At 38.7% G+C, this 18495-nt stretch overlaps 1 protein-coding gene across 4 annotated transcripts; it reads left to right on the top strand.

Annotated features, from left to right (window-relative positions):
• The first annotated feature begins 4424 nt into the window (after nt 1-4424).
• Nucleotides 4425-18257, top strand: zgc:113142 (uncharacterized protein LOC503524 homolog). 4 transcript variants are annotated; one of them, XM_048190321.1, is made up of 5 exons: nt 4425-4521; nt 12751-13187; nt 13697-13849; nt 15021-15154; nt 17359-18257. In XM_048190321.1, the coding sequence occupies exons 1-5, from the start codon at nt 4508-4510 to the stop codon at nt 17719-17721; spliced, it is 1101 nt and encodes a 366-aa protein (XP_048046278.1). In that variant the 5' UTR covers nt 4425-4507; the 3' UTR covers nt 17722-18257. The 4 variants fall into 4 exon arrangements, with proteins under 4 accessions (XP_048046278.1, XP_048046277.1, XP_048046280.1 ...); XM_048190320.1 differs by having other exon boundaries at nt 4439-4582; XM_048190323.1 differs by lacking the exon at nt 4425-4521 and adding an exon at nt 11728-11832.
• Nucleotides 18258-18495: the final 238 nt, after the last annotated feature.

The following is an 18495-nucleotide window of genomic DNA, read 5'->3' as shown; positions in this document are numbered from 1 at the left end:
CATTTTTCCAGAACATTTGAGTTTCACGTTAATTTAACGTTTCTTAAACATTGCTACTTGGTTGTTTTATCAGAATGAAGAGAAAATAACATTCAGAAATAATAGTAAATTAAGCTAATAGAACATATTTTTGTTAGCTGGTCTTGTATTTTTTACTGATTGCCTTGATGAAAGAATGAAGTTTAGATGTAATATACCCTCATATACTCTAAATTTAAGGTTATGTTTAGTGTCATTGTGTTTTAGTTTGGTTCTATTTTGTTCCTGTTTGCCTGTGTTTCCTCTGCTAGTTACATGGTTGTTAATTGAGTTACATAGAGTTGTCAAAAGTACCGACTTCGGTACCAATCGGTACTGATATTTTAAAAATGTGACGCTTTGAGCCGTGAACACGATGGCCAATCAGGGGCGTTTACGAATCCGGTCAACAGCACTCAAAGCGTCACATTTTTAAAATTTCAAAACTTTTGACAACTCTAGAGTTACACCCTTCTGAATTTAAACTGGCTAACAACAACTCCCATTTGACCATCGGCCTCGTGGATGAGGACATCGCCAGCCCCACTCCAAACCCCTAGCCTGGCCAGCCGCCTCCCCCAGTCTGGGCCAGAACCCCGGAGCTCGAACCCGACGAGAAGTCTGAGCAGGTGCGCGAGCCGGCTACACCATCCATCACAGTGGGTGTGCTTGTGGAGCCCCGCCCACACTCCCGCCGCTGAGGATGAGCTACATATGCTCTCCGTAATGATACATTATGAGGATTTGGAAGAGTCCAAAGTCTCCCGTTGCCGCTGGTCTCACCCAGCTCCAAGTCTACTACGTCTCCAATGGTACCACCCAGCCTCCCTATCCCACCTCCTCTACCAAAGACAGCCAGTCCTTCAGACCCGCTTCTGCTGGCTCCCTCCAGTCCATTGGCTCCGCACTGCGAACTCTGATCCACCTTGGGTCTTTAGCTTCGCCTTGGCAAGTGGATTCCCTGGCTCTGTCTCTAGCCGCTGAGCCCGTCACTCCACCTCAGCTTGTCGACCAGTTGGCTCAACCTTGGCTCCTCCCTCGGCTCCACCTGGGGCCATCATCTTTACGGCTCCACCGGACTTCCTCATCCCTCCATCTCTGGCTTGGTCAGATGTTGCTCTGCCTGCACCACAGACTTCTGGGCCTTCAGCTGCGCTTCATCCCTCCATCCCTTCTGCTTCATCAGGTTCCGCCTATTTTAGTGTTGCGTTTTAGTTTGGTTCCCATTTGACTGTGTTTCCTTTGCTAGTTAGTCATGTTTGTTAATTGAGTTACAACTGTTCCCTGTTCTGTTAATGAGCTCCCTTCTGTATTTAAGCCTTAGTTTGCCTCTGTTCTTTGTGTTGTGATAACGCTTTGTAAGTGTGTAGTGCTTATATGTTATGAGTTTATTAAAAACGCTTTTTTCTCTGTGGATTTCACTGCCGCAACCCCAGATACTAATCCCACCAACATCATTCAGCAATAGTAAATGGCTGTCAATCTTTAGCAATCATGTTGAACAAAGCATGTTTTCTGATCCCTGCAACAAGAAACTGCTTCCATTAATACATATCACAGGGAAACATGTTCACACACACTTTACCTTTTTTGTTAGCTCCATTGTTCAAGATACTGTGAGAAAAAGAATAGAACAGATTCCACAAACAAGAACAAGAGAAACACATACCGTGAGTCACTGGTTGGCTCGCCTGTACTTTGGGTTCTTGCAGCTGTTGACCCACTTGCAGAAGATACATTCTCATGCTTTCCTCTAATCCTATAAAGACTTCTGTATCATAAAATGCATTTCCACTATTATTTGCAATTAACTATTTTTTTGCACAAGTCAAAAACCATCTCAAGCGAGCGTAAATCCCCGAAATTTGACATTTCCATCACTCATTTCTGATGCAATACTTCAAAATGAACATAAAAACAGGGTAATGGAAACATAGCTATATTTGAAATTGGAAAGGCCTCTAAATTATCAACATGATCACAACTTTGCTGAAAAACCAGTTGCACACAATCTACTTACATGCCTTCTATTGATAGTTTAAACTTTTTTAGCAAGTAAAAGGCCTTTTAGTATAATTTCCTTCTGTCTGATTTGCTGGCTGAACCAAACCAGACAGTAAACTTGTGTCCGCAGCTCCTGTGGCTGGTTGAACGTCATCTGGCGGAGGAAGTACAGCCTCTGCTGGGCTGCTGGGGCTTATGTTTACTTTACTGCACTGGAAGCTCCTGTCAACAAGACAAATTTTTTGTGTGTGTGTCACGAACATGCCACATTCCTCGGCTCCTCCCCTCTGTTCACAATCCCTGGATACTAATTATCCACACCTGTTACTAATTATTCACACTGGAATACTAAACCTGCGTCTCATGTGCATACTGTCCATCCTAAATATTATGTGACATTAGTAATTTTCAATAGTAATTTAGAGTAGATAGGGTGGATAGTATGCACATTGGGATGCAAGGTAATTCTCTTCATCACCAGATCCAATTGTCCCGCTAGTCCCATGGTCAATCCAGCGCCCTACTTTGACTCAACGGAGGATTGCAGCAGATTCCCACTGCAGCGTTTGCTGATATTTGAGATGCAGTCGCAGCGGTTCCAAATGGATCCCCGGCGGTGCCCTGCAGTGGGCAGGAACCATATGGGATCAAGCAGGTCCAGTCACTCAATCTATAGATTCTTTCATCAAACAGTAAACAAAGCCTAATCAATGAACAACTTTACAACATTCGACAAGATAAATCATCCGTTACTGAATATGGTCAATTCCTTACGATAGCAGCAGCCTTTTCCGTGTTTGTCCCTTTCTCCGGTGTGACAGTGTGTAAACATACTTGGTAATAAAGCTCATTCTGATTCTGAAGTTGAACATTTACTAGACTGAAGCAACTTAGGTTTACTTGATAATCTACACATAATTTTAAGACAAAATTATGTTTGAACCAGTCTCTCTCTTTTTGAACCAGTTTGTGGATTGTGGATTGTATGCTGGGATTAGCATAACCGAGATGTGATCAGAGGTACCCGAGGTGGTTCAGCCTTGTACGCATTTTTCTCTGTAGTGTAAACAAATAGTGTAAACAAAGTCCAGTATGTTGTTTTACCCTTGTTGCAAAGTTCACATGTTCAACTGTCTTTAAGTTTGCGTGCTTGAAGTCACCAGCTATGATGAAAAAGCCGCCATCGCTGTACAGCTAGCGAAGCGCGTCCTTAGCGTTTGCACATGGGGAATGTAAACTGCGACAATAACAATGGCCGTGAACTCCTGCGGCAGATAGAACGATCGACATTTCACAAACATAAACTCCACCAGTGATGAACAGTGTTTTGACACTACCACAGCATTGTTACACCATTCTTTGTTGATGCACACACACAAGCCAATGAACGTTGCACGTTTCGTTTTTTGTCCATAAGTAGAATAGGGAAGGCGTAGGACATACAGCGTAAGTGTTTTGAAGAATGCGAAAACGGAAGTACATGCAAGGCGATCATTTGTGTTTATTAAGCATATAGAGTTGTATTTTTTTTCGAAAATGAGCGATGGTTTCTCTAGATAAGACCCTTATTCCTCGTATGGTATCATTTAAAGCTCTTCGAAGCTGCACTGAAACTGTAATTTTGACCTTCAACTGTCTGGAGACCAGTGAAGTCCACTATAAGGAGAATAATCCAGGAATGTTTTCATCAAAAACCTTCATTTCTTTTCGACTGACGAAAGAAAGACATGAACATCTTGGATGACATGGGGGCGAGTAAATTATCAGGAAAATTTTATTTGAAAGTGAACTAATCCTTTAAGCGGGGTCATATGACAGCCAAACAAGTTACAATGATTGTGATGGCTTATGGATAGCTTTCTCCAGATATTATAAACTTCCATGGTTTTACCTAAATGTTTGAGTGATCTGTCTCCTTCTACTGGTAGTTCTTAGAACATTTCTTTTTATAAGTAACATATATCATGTGACTAGTAAACAGCTCTCCCATGACAGTCAGCTCATAACACATGCTGTCAGTGAAACAGCATTCATCTGCACCCATCTATCATTCTTTTGCTTTCTTACTTTGTTGTGCTATTATTATTTCTACATATTATTTATGTATTTGTTATTAAACATTGAGTAGAAAGGACTAAAAAACGAGATTCCACTAATAATGCTTGATTCAGATCAGTCATTGGATTTGAATTTATAGATTAATTATTATATATAATTGTATAATTTAACTGTAAAAACATTGTTATGTTATTATTGAGTGGCTACTTTGCATTTCATTGTTCACAAAGACTCAAAGACATGAAATTAGGTTTTCAGTTTCATAAACTGAAAACCAAATTCATTGCATGGCATTTCCCAATGCAATCACGAGTGTCATGATGTCATGATATCATGATATTTGGTTAGATTAAGTAAGGTTGGGTTAGATGAAGGTTTCCCCACCATCATACAGCTCTTATGAGACTGACGCTAACCTCTTCAGCCCATGAAAGATAAAGGGTTGGTATTTTTGAATGAACTTTTTCTTCATATTCAGGGATATTCACCACAAGAGCCAAAAGTAAGTTTTGGGGAGGGATGCATTGTGGAAAAAATACCACTAACATTTTAGGTAAAAAATTCTGGGGAAAGTGTATATTATATATGTTGTCTCTGCTGGATACAAATTCTAATACAATAGTTGTTTAAGTCAATACAATGATTGTATTATAAGAAAGTTGATTTTTAAAAGAACAAATAATCTGTTTTGTCTCAATTAATATGTGGTGATAAAAACTATTTGTATAATAATTAGAATACAACTGTAAAAGTGCTTTTCAAAGTAGTTTTAGATGGAGTTACAGTAGCATGTAATGCTGCCCGCAGGACATGCTGTCACACTGAACAACATTTCAAGCTATTTTGATGTTGTTTCTAGAACACAGACTCCCGTATACTGAATCCACACAAATAAGTAAAGCTTTAACTTATTTTATGCTTACCAATCGTGAAAATCTTTGTTATATGAAGTAGAGCTCTGCGTGGGACTGTTTTTGGCATCTTGCTCCCGCACCCACCCGCTCTCCTTTAAAAATCACTCTGTGTTCGACCGCTATCCGCTTAGAATGCTTTTCTTCCAGATCCGACCAATCCCACTAAATTTTGATCTAATTTTCAGAATCTCACATTTAAATTTTCCCTAAAGAAAGAGAGTGACTGGGGATAACAAATATAAAATGTTGGCTGTACAAGAATTGTATTTATTTTTGTCTTGTCTTATCATGGTACTGTCAACACAGTAAAAGAAAATGTCACAGAGAAAAGTAAAAAGTTTCGGAAAAGTTTTGGTTACGTATGTAACCACGGTTCCCGAAATAGGGAGCGAGACGCTGCGTAGCTGACGCTATGGGAACACCCCCAATGTGACTGAAGTCCCCATACCATCAAGTCAATTCACTGGCCTCTAATGAATACGTCATGTATGCCTCATAAGAGCGTGCTTGCACCATCTCTCTTCAGATTTTCCATTATGAAGAAGCACTCGCAAAGTAGGTGAACGGCCAGCAATACAGGATCTCATTCCCTATTCAGGGAATCAAGGTTACATACGTAATCGAGACATTACCTTTTATAGGTTCACTCAACGCTTCGTCACTCGGGGACAGTATACCATAACCCCTTCCACTACATGGTGGGATTATCTGGAAGACCGAGGACAGCATTGTGCTTAAACAGTCAAGACATGGGTGCCAGGTGCCCTCCCCACCTCCAGACCATAAAACCAGATAAAAGTGTCTGACCACCCTGACGCAACACAAATATATTCCAAGGAAGTGCCATTAAACCGAGCCCCAGATGAAGCCATTCCTCCAGCAGAATGAGCACATAGGTGAACTTAAGCCACGCGCCTTACAGGCTGCAGAAATAGCATCAGTCACCCAATGAGACTGCTTGGTGACAGCCACTCCTCTGTTTCGACCACCAAAACACACAAACAGCTGATCAGACTTACACCACTGGGGTGTACGGTCAACATAAACCTTCACAGAACCCTCAGACTGAAATGAGGTTGAAGCAATCTTGTGGACATAGACCTTAACCAAACTAGGGGCAAAGTCCATGCAAGAAGGACTAACAGAAAGAGCCTGCAGATCTCTGATCCTCTTAAGGGAAGATAAGGCCACTAATAAGACCATCTTAAGAGTCAGAAGCCTGTCCGATGCCGACTCCAATGGCTCAAATGGCCTGTCAAACCTTCCAGGACAATTGACAAGTCCCACAAAGGGATTCGCACAGGACGGAAAGGCCTAAGCCCTCTCGCTTCCTGCAGGAACCAGGAAACCAGAGGGTGTCGCCCAAAGAACCCCCCCCCCCCCCCCCCCCGAGCAAGAAATGGTCTTGCTCGATGAACAGATCCACCTCCACTCTGCCAAACTTCTGCCATATCAGGCTCACCACCTGGGGATGTAACCTCTACTCCCCGGTCTCCAGCCTTTGCCTTGAGAGTAGGTCCGCCCCCAGGTTCAGGGGAACCAGAATGTGAACTGCTCTGACTGACAGAAATTCAATCTGCGCCCAAAGAAGGATCTGTCTTGCCAGCCTACACAGGGGACGAGAGCACAATCCTCCTTGGTGATTCAGGTAAGAAACCACAGACATGCTGTCCATCCTGACCAGCACATGGAATCCTCTCAGAAGAGATAAGAACCGTTTGAGAGCTAGGAACATTGCCAGCATCTCCAACTAAAACTGTCCGAGGTGCAACATGGCACTGTAGAGAACTCGAGCGTGAAATAGCACTTTGTGTCAGCTGCTTGGTCACTCTGGCCCTGTGTGGAATGAGGCCGCAGAGTGCGAAACTTAACCACCACAGTAGTGACAGCTTCCCCAAACAGGCCTTCTTGTGACAGAGGAGCATCTAAAAGGAAGGTTTTATCCCCCTCTTTAATATCAGTAAGAGTCAGTCAAAGATGACCACTCATGACCAGCGGCCATGTAGGATTTTCCGACTAAAGCGGAAGTGACACTACATGGATTGGAAGGCAGCAGGGGCTGTGTTACACCCTGTCCAGGGGTAAAGGACACAACATGAAATGAGAGAGTGGAAGCAGAGGATCTTTTGATGGTTTAATGACTTGAACCAAAAATACAGCAATCAAACTGGAAGAATTTACTTCGGAAGCTGAACTGGCCAAACAACAAATAAAACTTTAAATAAAACCTCTTACCTAAACCCTAACCAAAAGAAAATAAACCTAACCTAACTCCCTAGCCAAAAACAGAGATCAAAAAGTTTTACAACAAACAATAATGCCGTCCAACTTCTTACTTTACCAAACCCCTTAAAATTTACAATGATGTACAAACTATTTACTAGCCCAAACAAACAGACTTAAAAGGGCAATCCAATTCAGTGTCGTTAAACAGACGATAGGGTCAAAATACCAAACAGTGCACTACTGCACCATTCCAGATGGGCCAGTAATTAGCCTGGAGAAGCTAATCAGCACCGTCCCTGGACACAAACACTTCCAAAACAAAAGAGAGAAAGAAACAAAGGGTTGTAACAGGCTACAACTTGCAGGACGGAGCTGAAGTTGGTGCAAGATGGGTCGCGAGAGACTCCTCCATGATGGCATCGCTGCTTAACAATGCTCCACCATTTTGGAAATGGTAGTGAAATCAGCGGCAGTGGGATTAGAAATACGCACCAAAATAGGCTGCTTCCAAGAACTCAAGACCTCTTGGTTAAGGTCTTGGAACAAGGGCAGAGGTTTGCATCTTATGCAAATTAGTCCCAGGACTTTAACACTCAGGGTTTTTTTCTTGCAATCAAATTAAGGCATAAAATATTAATTTCATTTTTCTTTTAATCATATGATATTAAACAAACTTTTTGTCAAATGAAGTTCTGCACAACAAAGCTTTACTGTTAAAAGTAAAACATGGAAAAAAATCATGATTATTCCTTACAAATTTAAAGTTTAATAATAATTTATTATTATTATTATTATTAATATTAGTGTTAGAATTATTATTCCATTGAGATGTAGCTAAATTCTACTGTATTACAGTAATATATTTCTGTCACAATTTCTTTAGGTTAAGCCGAACTTTTATTTTGATGGGTTGCTGTGTTAAGCCCGAAACACACCGAGCTGACGGTCGGCCCTCGGGCAGTTTTTGTTTGTCGGCAGACTAAGTTCTCAGTGTGTTCCGCACTGTCGGCTGAAGTTGGTCCTTGTCGGCGTTTTTCTGCCGATTTGACATGTTGAATCACCGTCGGAGCTTGTCGGTCTGTCGTGCCATCTGATCATTCTGATTGGCTGTTCAGCTACTGCCACCTGCTGGTTCGGAAAGGAATTTCTTCTTACACAAGCACAGAATGGATGTGCTACTGGGCCGTCGGCTGTCAAGTGTTGGTTTGGTGTGCCAGGCCAACTTTGGACACAGATGCTGCCGACATGAGCCAACCCCACAGTCTTTTTTTGTCGCCACTAGTTCGTCGGTATCGGCTTGGTTTGTTCCGGGCTTTAGCAAACATTCACAAAACACATGCCATACCTACGAGATCTGATTTGCTGCATCACAAACAGTCTGTAATGATCCCTTTTGAGAGATATATTTGCTGTGTGAGCTTCTCCTGTATTATTTATGCCTCAGTGTACTGGAATCGAGAGCTTGGAGGTGGGGAGCACGAGCTCATTTGCATTTAAAGGTACACACATTTTTTCTCCCACCCAAAAACAGCCAGTTAAAACATGGTACAATAAAAAATCCATAGGGTATTTTGAGCTGAAACTTCACAGACCAACAACATGTTCTCCAACCAATATGCCTATATAGGTCGTTTTTCACTTCCCTGAAATATGACCCATAGGAGCGTTTACTAAAGTTGTGCCTCTATTGACAACAGGACACTTTCATTTTAATGCATTGTTCCGTTTTATCTGCATCATATTTTAGTTTCGCGTAGCTCAATTGGCAAAGCATTGCAATATATAACAATATGCAATCATGTGATCATGAGATTGTGGGTTTGATCCCAGAGAACACATGTGCTCAAAGTGTATATGCACTATAAATCACTAAGGGTAGGTTTAGGGGTGGGGTGGGGTGGGGTGGGTGGGGTGAGTTGATAATAAAAAAATTAGTTTTTCTAAATGGAAATAGGACAAATGGTGTAAAGTCCACACATTGCATTTAAATGAACATGCATTTTGATTGGTAACGACGCTCATATATCATTTCATGACGACAAACGTAACATGACACTGTCATTATTTTTAAGCCAGCTAGAGGGCGCATGACTTTAAAACGTAAATACAGGTCGTAATAAGGTGCTTGAAAAACCTATAGACCAATTTGGTGTTTGCAAACAGCGATGACGTTTTTTATGGGCGGAGCCTACCTGGTTGCAGAAAATGACAGTTGAGCAGTAGCGGTCTATGGAAGCCACGAAATAAAAGAATAAAAAAAAGTTAATTTCGAGTTTATGTCTCACAATTCCGACTTTTATTTCTCGCAAACCTGAGTTTATATCTCACATTTCTTACAAAGAAAAACAGAATTGTGATATATAGCCTACTCATATCCTGTCTTTTTTGAATTGCAATTTATCCCGCAATTCTGACTTTTTTCCCCTCAGAATTGTAAAATAAACTCACAATTGCGAGTTATAATGGCCGAACTGGGAGTCATAAACACGCAAATGCAAGAAAAAAAGTCAGAATTGTGAAATAAAAATTTTATAGACTATGTTTAAAAGTTATCTATGTAAAATGTTATAGGTTTAAATATAATTTCATGCTGTAACTGCTATGTATGTATGTCATCTGAACTGCATATGTGAATATTATGTAGACTTACTGTTTACTTCAAATTCCTGCTTTAATAGTAGACTAATCCTTGCAGGTGTCGTCAGTCCAGTCTGTGAAACGTCTCTGTTTAGCTTCAAAGGACGTTTTCAACGATGGTTTTCTTTAAAAATTAAGACTATATTTTTTTGCATTCCGATTCCAACATCCAGAGGCACAACAAAACGTTTTTCTCTTATTCTGTGGATTTTGCACATTTTCCTCCAATTGCTACCGCTATTTTTCTGCAACCACTATGCGCGCGCAGCTGCAAGTGACGTAATTGTGACGTCTGCTCCAAAGAGGTCTATAGCGTTGTTTTTTTGGGGGGGGTTTTTGAGGACAGTCTCGACAGTACGTCTTAATCGATAATGATTGAAAAAATGTTCAATATAACTCTCAGTATAGTTCAACTTATACGTGTTAAAATGTGAACAGACATGAAGTTCAGTTGCATGAACAACTCTCACGCTCGCTGATGAGTGACATGCTGTGGAGTTCAGTTGTATGGCAAGCCGGAGTATTCACATACGCCTGGTCGGACGTCTGATTGCACACTGATGAGTCAAAAGCGTGTGTTTTGACAGCAAAACGCGTGTACTCGACGTGTGATGTTGATGAATGTTTTACTGTATGAATGGTGTGAAACTGAAAATACAAATACATACACCAATAAATTGGCATCAAATTACATGTTGAACACAATTGACAAGCAAAAATGTTATCAAGAATGTTAAGCAATGTCACATGAAAACTTGAAAACATGCTGTTCTAATCGATATCAAACATCAATTTTCACTATGTAAAATACATTAAATTCAATGATAACAATGACAAAACCAGAAAACTCACAAAAAATGCCCCATCCACAACTCCAAACAGAAGATGTCCTTGGATTAGAATGCTCACAACATGTGCATCCTCTTACACTGCGTTCCATTCGGAAGGGCTCATCCCTACGCCCTAATCCCTTCAAAGAGTTTACCCTCCGGAGTGAGAGCTTCGAAGGGCTGAAGGGTGTAGGGGTCACAAAAACTCTTTTTTTGGAACGCACTTCTGCATCATCTTAATGTGACAATCAAGGAGGAGTAGATTGTGCAAGCTGCGCCTTTTGTTTAATGTTAGTTTATATATTTATTTATTTTTGGTTTATCACACCATATTGTATATTGTGTCTATGTATTTTAAACATTTGAATGGACTGATAAAGGGAGCTGTAAAGTATTTTTGTTGAAGTACAATGTCATTTTCACCATAATAATGTACCAAATCTAACTCATATAAATATTACAGTAGTATAGAAAAATACTATACATACATTTATAGGTAAAATCGAACTCCTAACCTCCTGTACCCATTCTGTGACGTCAAACAACTTCCCTGTGCAAAGGATCATGGGGGCCTGAAGTGTCCATCAGTTGTACCCTTTGAAATCCTTCATTCCGAAGGGCCCTTTGAAGTGGCCAGTTTTGAGCACTTCGGTTTGGAACGACCCTTCAATATGGCGGCCATGATTACCGAAGTGCCCTTCAGAGGGCGATATATCCCGTTTGGAAAGCACCATCAGGTCTGATTATACTGTTCGATATATCACCCTGTTTTCCTGTTTCAGTTAAAATTATGTCAACACAGTGAAAAATGCTGCGCGATCCAACACTCTTCAGTGGGCCTTTAAATCCATGCTTATTGAAATAAAGTTAAAATCAAACGGGAACACCTTACTGACGACATGAATGAAAGAGTCGGTTCTTTATGAAGTTGTTTCTGTCAATGTTCTGAACACTGACTCTCTAGCGCCTCCTAGTGTTTGAGTTTAATTAGCACTCGGGAGGAGAGAAGAGCAAACGATGTTCAGCTGAAATTAATTGTTTGTTGAAGGCTGCTTTCAGAGGCTACAGTAAAGCAATCTGATCATCATATATTTAGTTTAAGCCTGTAAATGACTTAAAAACAGCAAAGCTAGTAAGGAGGGGGGGTGAGTGTTGACCTGATGGACAATATAAAAATGTGTTCATAGTTTAATTTTGTGTCAGAACAAGCCTGTTTTCAGTATTGATTTCTTTGTGGCATAAGATCATACAGTAAAACCATCAGTGTAATCACCTTTAAGATATTTAAGACAAAACTCTCTGTGCTTAAAGGAATAAAAAGCTAATAAAGGTAAAACATTTTTTTACATTTTTTAAACTGTAAGTTGGAATAAGGATATTGTAGTCCGTATTTACAGTTTCAAGGGATGTTTTGTAGTAATGTTAACCACAGTCTGTATTTTACTCATAAATCAAAAACTGCCTTTCTAAAATACTACAGGTCATGATTGTCCTGAAGGAACCCATGGAGAATTAGCCTCCCAGTTTGGCCTTGTATTATTTTGTTTTCTAAAAAATATTATCAGACTCAAAGAGTAGTCAATAGCAAGTGTTTTGTGAAAGTTTGTGTCAAGCTTACTTAAAAAAATCCAAGAATCGACACAAATGATTGTAAATTATTATAAATTAAATTATTCTTGTGAATAAACCATGGAATATGTTTATCAGACCTCACACTGGAACATGTGTGTCAGTATATCTGCTGCTTATCTTCAATCACTCCTGCAATTTACAGTAAATGAAACCATGGCAGCTCTTAATCAGTGGATCAATCTTTTTTTGTGCGTGACCTACTTATGCAATCTTTGTGTGTGTGTGTGTGTGTGTGTGTGTGTGTGTGTGTGTGTGTGTGTGTGTGTGTGTTTACATGTCAACAGAAGGTAAAATTAAAATGAACTGTTGTAACATTTCTGCATGTTTATTACGTTTGCCGCCTTATGCAACTGCTAATAATTGTGACGTTCCTTAATCCACCTGGATTTCAGTGCTAATTTCGGTCATTTTTTTGTTTTGTCAATTCCTAGGTTTCTCACTCAGAACTCATGGATGGTTGAGTTTGTGAGCTCCCAATTCACAATGAAGCCAGTATTACTCAGCACGACTGTCCTGCTCATCTCCTACAGCTGTCTGGGTGATCATATATGCGTGTGTTTTGGTCTCATCATCTGCCTCGTGCTCTTGGCTAACACCGTACGCCAGGCGGGAAATGGCTTGTCGGATGGAGTTGGCCGGGCGGTGCTGGTCACAGGTTGTGATAGTGGGTTTGGACATCACCTTGCAAAGAAACTGGACAGCATGGGCTTCACGGTGTTTGCTGGATGTTTATGGCCTGAAGGTCCCGGAGCTCAGAGTCTGGCTGAAGAAGGCTCCGATCGTATGAAGGTTCTCCGGCTGGATGTGACCAAAGATGAAGATGTGAGCTTGGCCAAAGATTTTGTGGAAGCAAACTTGCCAGAGAAAGGTAACTTAAACACTATTATTTACAAGGCATAATGATATTTAAAGAAGACATTTTATTTCTCCATGTTCATCTGTCTTTAGTGTGTAATGTTGATGTTTGACCATGACAAAGTCCCTCCATCTTGAGTTTTCTTCACAATGTTCCTCATTTAAATAATTCATGTGCAGAATAAAGGGGCGGGGCCTGGTTGAGTTAGTCAGTAGTGTGTTGAAACTGGCGGTTATGGTAAGGGGCGGGACATTTCCCAAACACCAATCACAACACACTGCTCCAGCCGACCAATCAGAGCACATTGTGCTTTTCAGAAGGAGGGGCTTCATAGAGACAGGAAGTAAACAGAGCGTTACTGACAGACTGGGAAGAGAGGAGCTGAACAATGGAGAATATGAGGAAAATAATCAACATTCAATCTAGTAGAGCCCAAAAACAACATCAAGACTTTGTGAAATGGTATAATATGGCCTCTTTAATATTTCAAGGTTGAAACATCTCTATATTGTACATTTCAGGCCTCTATGCCGTTGTAAATAATGCTGGCATCAGTGACTGGGGAGAGACCGAGTGGAGTACAGCTGAGGACTTCCAGAAGATGGCTGACATTAACCTGTTTGGTGCCATCAGAGTCACCATCCCATTCTTGTCACTTGTTAGAGCGTCCAAAGGTCATTGATGACTTCTATTCTGACTGGCAGATAATGTACTAAAGTCATTATTGATTGATTGATTCCTTCAGAAGCTGTCATTGGGGTGGCATCCTTTCAGTAGGTGATGTTTACTAGTGGTTGGCCAATATGTATTTTTTGATGACTGTTATTTTAGAGAGCAGGGTGGCTGATTTAAACCCAATATGATATTACTCTATTTTATTAAAATAACATGCATGAAAAATGACTGCAATGACATTTAGATTTATATATTTACCAAACTAGAAATAATTAATTGTAAAACGAATCAATATGAAAAAAATAACTGGCACTTTATTGAAAATTTCTGTAAATTATTGATTCTGTAATTCAGTTATACAGTAGTGTAGTGTTTTCACAAATAAATAAACTGTTAAAAACATGAATAAAAAGGAAGAAAAAAATCAATTCAATTGATTTGACCATCCAATCAATTCCCCACAGACAAAATCAAGCCCCGCCCTACATTTGTTCTTGTTCCAGAAGCGTTTCACTCAGGATATACGGCATAATAGGGAAAACTAATGCAGCTTCCGGTTCAGGCAGACTTTAAAGATTTCTCTGGTATCTGCTCAGGTGCTGCCGTTCTTAGCAGGTCAACTTAAAAGCCGTTTCCGAGACTTAAAAAAGCTTATATTTGGCATTTTTAAATTATTGGCATCGGCCAATCACTAATATTTAACATTAGGTACTCTAATTATAATACTTTAGGTAATATGTACCTTTTATAGGATTAGTTCACTGATAATTTACTCTCCTCCATGTCATCCAAGATGTTCATGTCTTTCTTTCTTCAGTTGGAACAGAAATGAAGGTTTTTGAGGAAATCATTCCAGGATTTTTCTCCATATAGTGGACTTCACTGGGGTTCAACGGGTTGAAGGTCCAAATGCCAGTTTCAGTGCAGCTTCAAAGAGCTCTACTATATACGCTTCTCCATATAGGCCACTATACGGAGAATAATCCTGGAATGTTTTCCTCAAAAACTTTAATTTATGAACTAATCCTTTAAGATACTAATATGCACCCTTTAGTAGGTAAATGAGTCAATAATTCAAAGTCAAATAAGTCTGAAAGTGTCCCGCCCCTCTGACAGTGTTACATTTATAGATAACTTACTTCTCTCTTTAATTTCATCTTTCATTCTTAGGTCGTATGTTATACGTGTCAAGTATCTTTTCTTTCTTCACTTGTCTGAACATGGGAGCGTACAGTGTATCCAAGCGGGGACTGGAAGCGTTCGCAGACTGCTTGAGAGTAGAGATGGCCAGCTTTGGAGTCAAGGTAAGGACTGATGCGTTCACATTTACTGACCTGAGTGGGCTGTTTTTATCATTTAATTTATTATTGTTATTTTATTAATTACAAATAGACTAAAATTGAAAATCAGGTGCTCAATTAACTGTTGAGAAGGTATAACGCAGACACACACACAAAAATATCTATTGTATTATTTGTGATAACACAATGACACATTCCAAGTTGTGTCTGTCATACAAAGAAATTATGAACACGTGCATAAACGAGAGAACCAACACAAATGTTAAAGGGTTAGTTGAGCCAAAAAATGAAAATTCTGTCATTTACTCATCTTTATGTTGTTGCAAACCTGTATGAGTTTCTTTCTTCTGTTGAACTAAAAAGATATTTTGAAGAATGTTGGTAACCAGACAGTTGACGGCAGCCATTGAAAATACTATTGGAACAATCATACAGGTTTGGAAGAACATGAGGGTGATTAAATGACACAATTTTCATTTTTGGGGTGAACTATTCCTTTAATAATAACTGATTATGTCATAGTCGGTTTTTTGCCAAATAATCTTATCTGATAAATACCTTAATTAAGTTTAATGTTTTGTTGTTCTGTCATATTAAAAAAAAAAAAATACAATATTTTCCTCATATTTTGATGGTTTAATCAAACTTGTAGGGTTAATTAAAAACAAATATCCCCTTTTGGCCACTACTATAAAATCACATAAATCAAGATAAATCACTATTGTAACCCTCATGTACCGTTGTGGGTCAATTTGACCTGTATCGATTTTTTTTTTTTTTATTTTTGACAAACTTTTTTTTTCTTGAAATTGAGACTCATTTAGGGTCATGAATATGCATGCAAAGTGTGTTTTGCACACATGTATACACACAAAATTACTGTTATGTTCGTGGATCAATTTGACCTGCATACTTCAGTGTTCCAAGGCAACTGTACAACTGTATTTCTTGGTTATTTTTTTTTTTAGTTTAGTATTTTTACTACCCTATGAAGCTAAAAAAAGAGCTTTTTCTCACTTCTTTCAATATAGAAAAATATTTTGTCAGCCAATTTGACCCATCAGCTATTCAAAAGCAACTGTACAGACCCAAAATACAAAACCCTTCTGTGCTGTATGTCAGAACTCCTCAACCATAGTGCTGAAGTGCCAGTGTCTTGGCGACTTTAACACATTTTTAAAATTTGTGAAAATAAAAAACCTTTTACCTGTTAACTGTCTGAAAATGACTTTTCCAACTTAAATTGTTAATTTTAAATACTTCAGAGAACAGAGATATATTTGGTATCTTTTTAAAGGGAACACATCACAGATTATTGTACAAGCAAAAGTTGTAAAAGTAAAGTTTATGAAACTTACATTTTTTGTATAAAATATTTAACAAAACATGTTCAACTCTAAAACCTCAAGAAAATCAATGCTAAGTATCTAAAGTTCTGTGCCAAATTTTAGGTTCTCCAAAAAAAAATAAAAAAATAAAAAATATTGTGCCCAGTACAAAACTTTCTCACTAGATGACATTCAGATTCCACCGGTGACCATATAAGGACTCTTCAATTTCCATATATGGTTTGAGTGATATGAACCATATATTTCCATAATTTTCAAAATATTTATGAAGTAGACATCCTATTCAGAAGTAGTTTCAGCAGTAATGTTAATATTTGATTTGAATTCGATCCCTAAAACACATAAAAACATACGAAATTTAACACTAGTCCACTGGAGGCAAGTTGTAGAGGACCCAAGCGCAGTTTATTTACAACATCCAACAAAGACTGTGCGAATTGAAAATCAGTCACCAAATGTAAAAACTAGAGTCTGAAAGTTTTCAAATGATATAGATTACTTTAGGTTTAGACTAAGATATTATAGTTATAAATGTGTAATCACAAATTTCCCCAGGAGATGGGGAGGGGCAGTGGTTAAAACATCTTTATAAATCATAAATTCATTTATTCTTTGTAATGTGTGAGAAGTATAGATATTAAAAGTTAATTATTTGTACCTGATTGTATGTTTTGTTTTGTGTTTTTGTTTATACACAAAATATAAAATGACTGTGAACCAGGAAAAAAAGTAATAATTATAATATAATTAAAACATGCTATAATCTATTTCTTGAAGTATCCATTATAAATAGGACATTGAACATGGTACATTGTTTTCATTTATTGTTTGTTTGTTTGTTTGTTTGTTTGTTTGTAGGTCAGCATCATTCAACCTGGAAATTTTGGTGCAGCCACAAATATTCTGTGCAAGAAAGCACCGCAAGACATATGGGATGAATTTGACGACGCACGTAAACTAACGTTCAACCAGAAGTACATTGAGATGGCGTGTGAATATTTTCACTCAGTGTGCTCTTCAGGATTTAAGGATTGCACTTTAGTTATCAATGCCATGCTGCACGCTCTCACTGCTCCCAAACCTCAAACCCGATACCTGCTCGTTTCCTGGACGGATATGTTGTTTTTCTACATATGCCCTGTTCTCCCCACATGCATCACTGATTCTGTGTTTCTCCTGAGCTCCATGTACCACAAGCGTAAAGTCATGCTTTACTCGTAATCAGAATAGGAGAGCTTTCTTTACATGACTCAGACTTTCTTTAAGACTGATGAACTCCAACATGTTACAAAGTTTCCTGGACCGCCGTTCACAAGCAATGCACTCGAGCAACGTTTGTGTTCTGTACTTCTTTCCCTTTTCTTTGTCTGAGTAAAATAAGAAGTCTTTATCTTGCTGAAGAATTTATCATAGCTAAGGACTTTAAGGTCAAAAAAGTCTTCTTATTTTTTAATTCATCCTCCTTTAATTAGAGAGAAACTATTATTCATACTTTTACAGCAACACCACAGGATCATTGAAACTAGTGAAGGTCAAGGGTGAAAAAGGTGATCAGTTAACCTTAAAATACACATTTACAGTTTGGGGCCACTATAAGAATTTGGTAACATTATTTTAGTGTCCCTGTTACACATTTACTTACTATAGCAGTCACAGTAAATTATGCTTAAATGCAAGCAACTAACTATTAATAAATATTACTCAGTACTTATTTGTATAATTACACAACAAGGGCACATTAAAATAGTCTAATAGTCTTTTCATTTCTTTCTTTCAAAAAAAAAAAACTTTTCAGCAAGGATGCATTATATTGATCAAAAGTGAGAGTAAAGACATCTACACTGTAAGAAAAAAAACATTTCAAACGACTTTTTATTCATCAAAGAATCCTAAAAATATTGTATCACGGTTTTCACAAAAATCTGAAGCAGCACAACTGTTTCCAACACTGATAATAATCATAAATGTTTCTTGATCAGCAAATCATCATATCAG

The sequence above is a fragment of the Megalobrama amblycephala genome, linkage group LG5 (assembly GCF_018812025.1).
Source record: "Megalobrama amblycephala isolate DHTTF-2021 linkage group LG5, ASM1881202v1, whole genome shotgun sequence".
Lineage (NCBI taxonomy): Eukaryota > Metazoa > Chordata > Actinopteri > Cypriniformes > Xenocyprididae > Megalobrama > Megalobrama amblycephala.
The sequence above is the reverse complement of the archived record's forward strand: the minus strand, read 5'-3'. Positions and strand labels throughout refer to the sequence as shown.

Coding starts and splice junctions, on each gene's coding strand:
- zgc:113142 (XM_048190320.1), top strand. CDS start 4,536: ATGAACTTTTTCTTCATATTCAGGGATATTCACCACAAGAGCCAAAA. Junction 4,583..12,750: donor ATTCACCACAAGAGCCAAAA/GTAAGTTTTGGG, acceptor GTCAATTCCTAG/GTTTCTCACTCAGAACTCAT. Junction 15,155..17,358: donor TGGCCAGCTTTGGAGTCAAG/GTAAGGACTGAT, acceptor GTTTGTTTGTAG/GTCAGCATCATTCAACCTGG.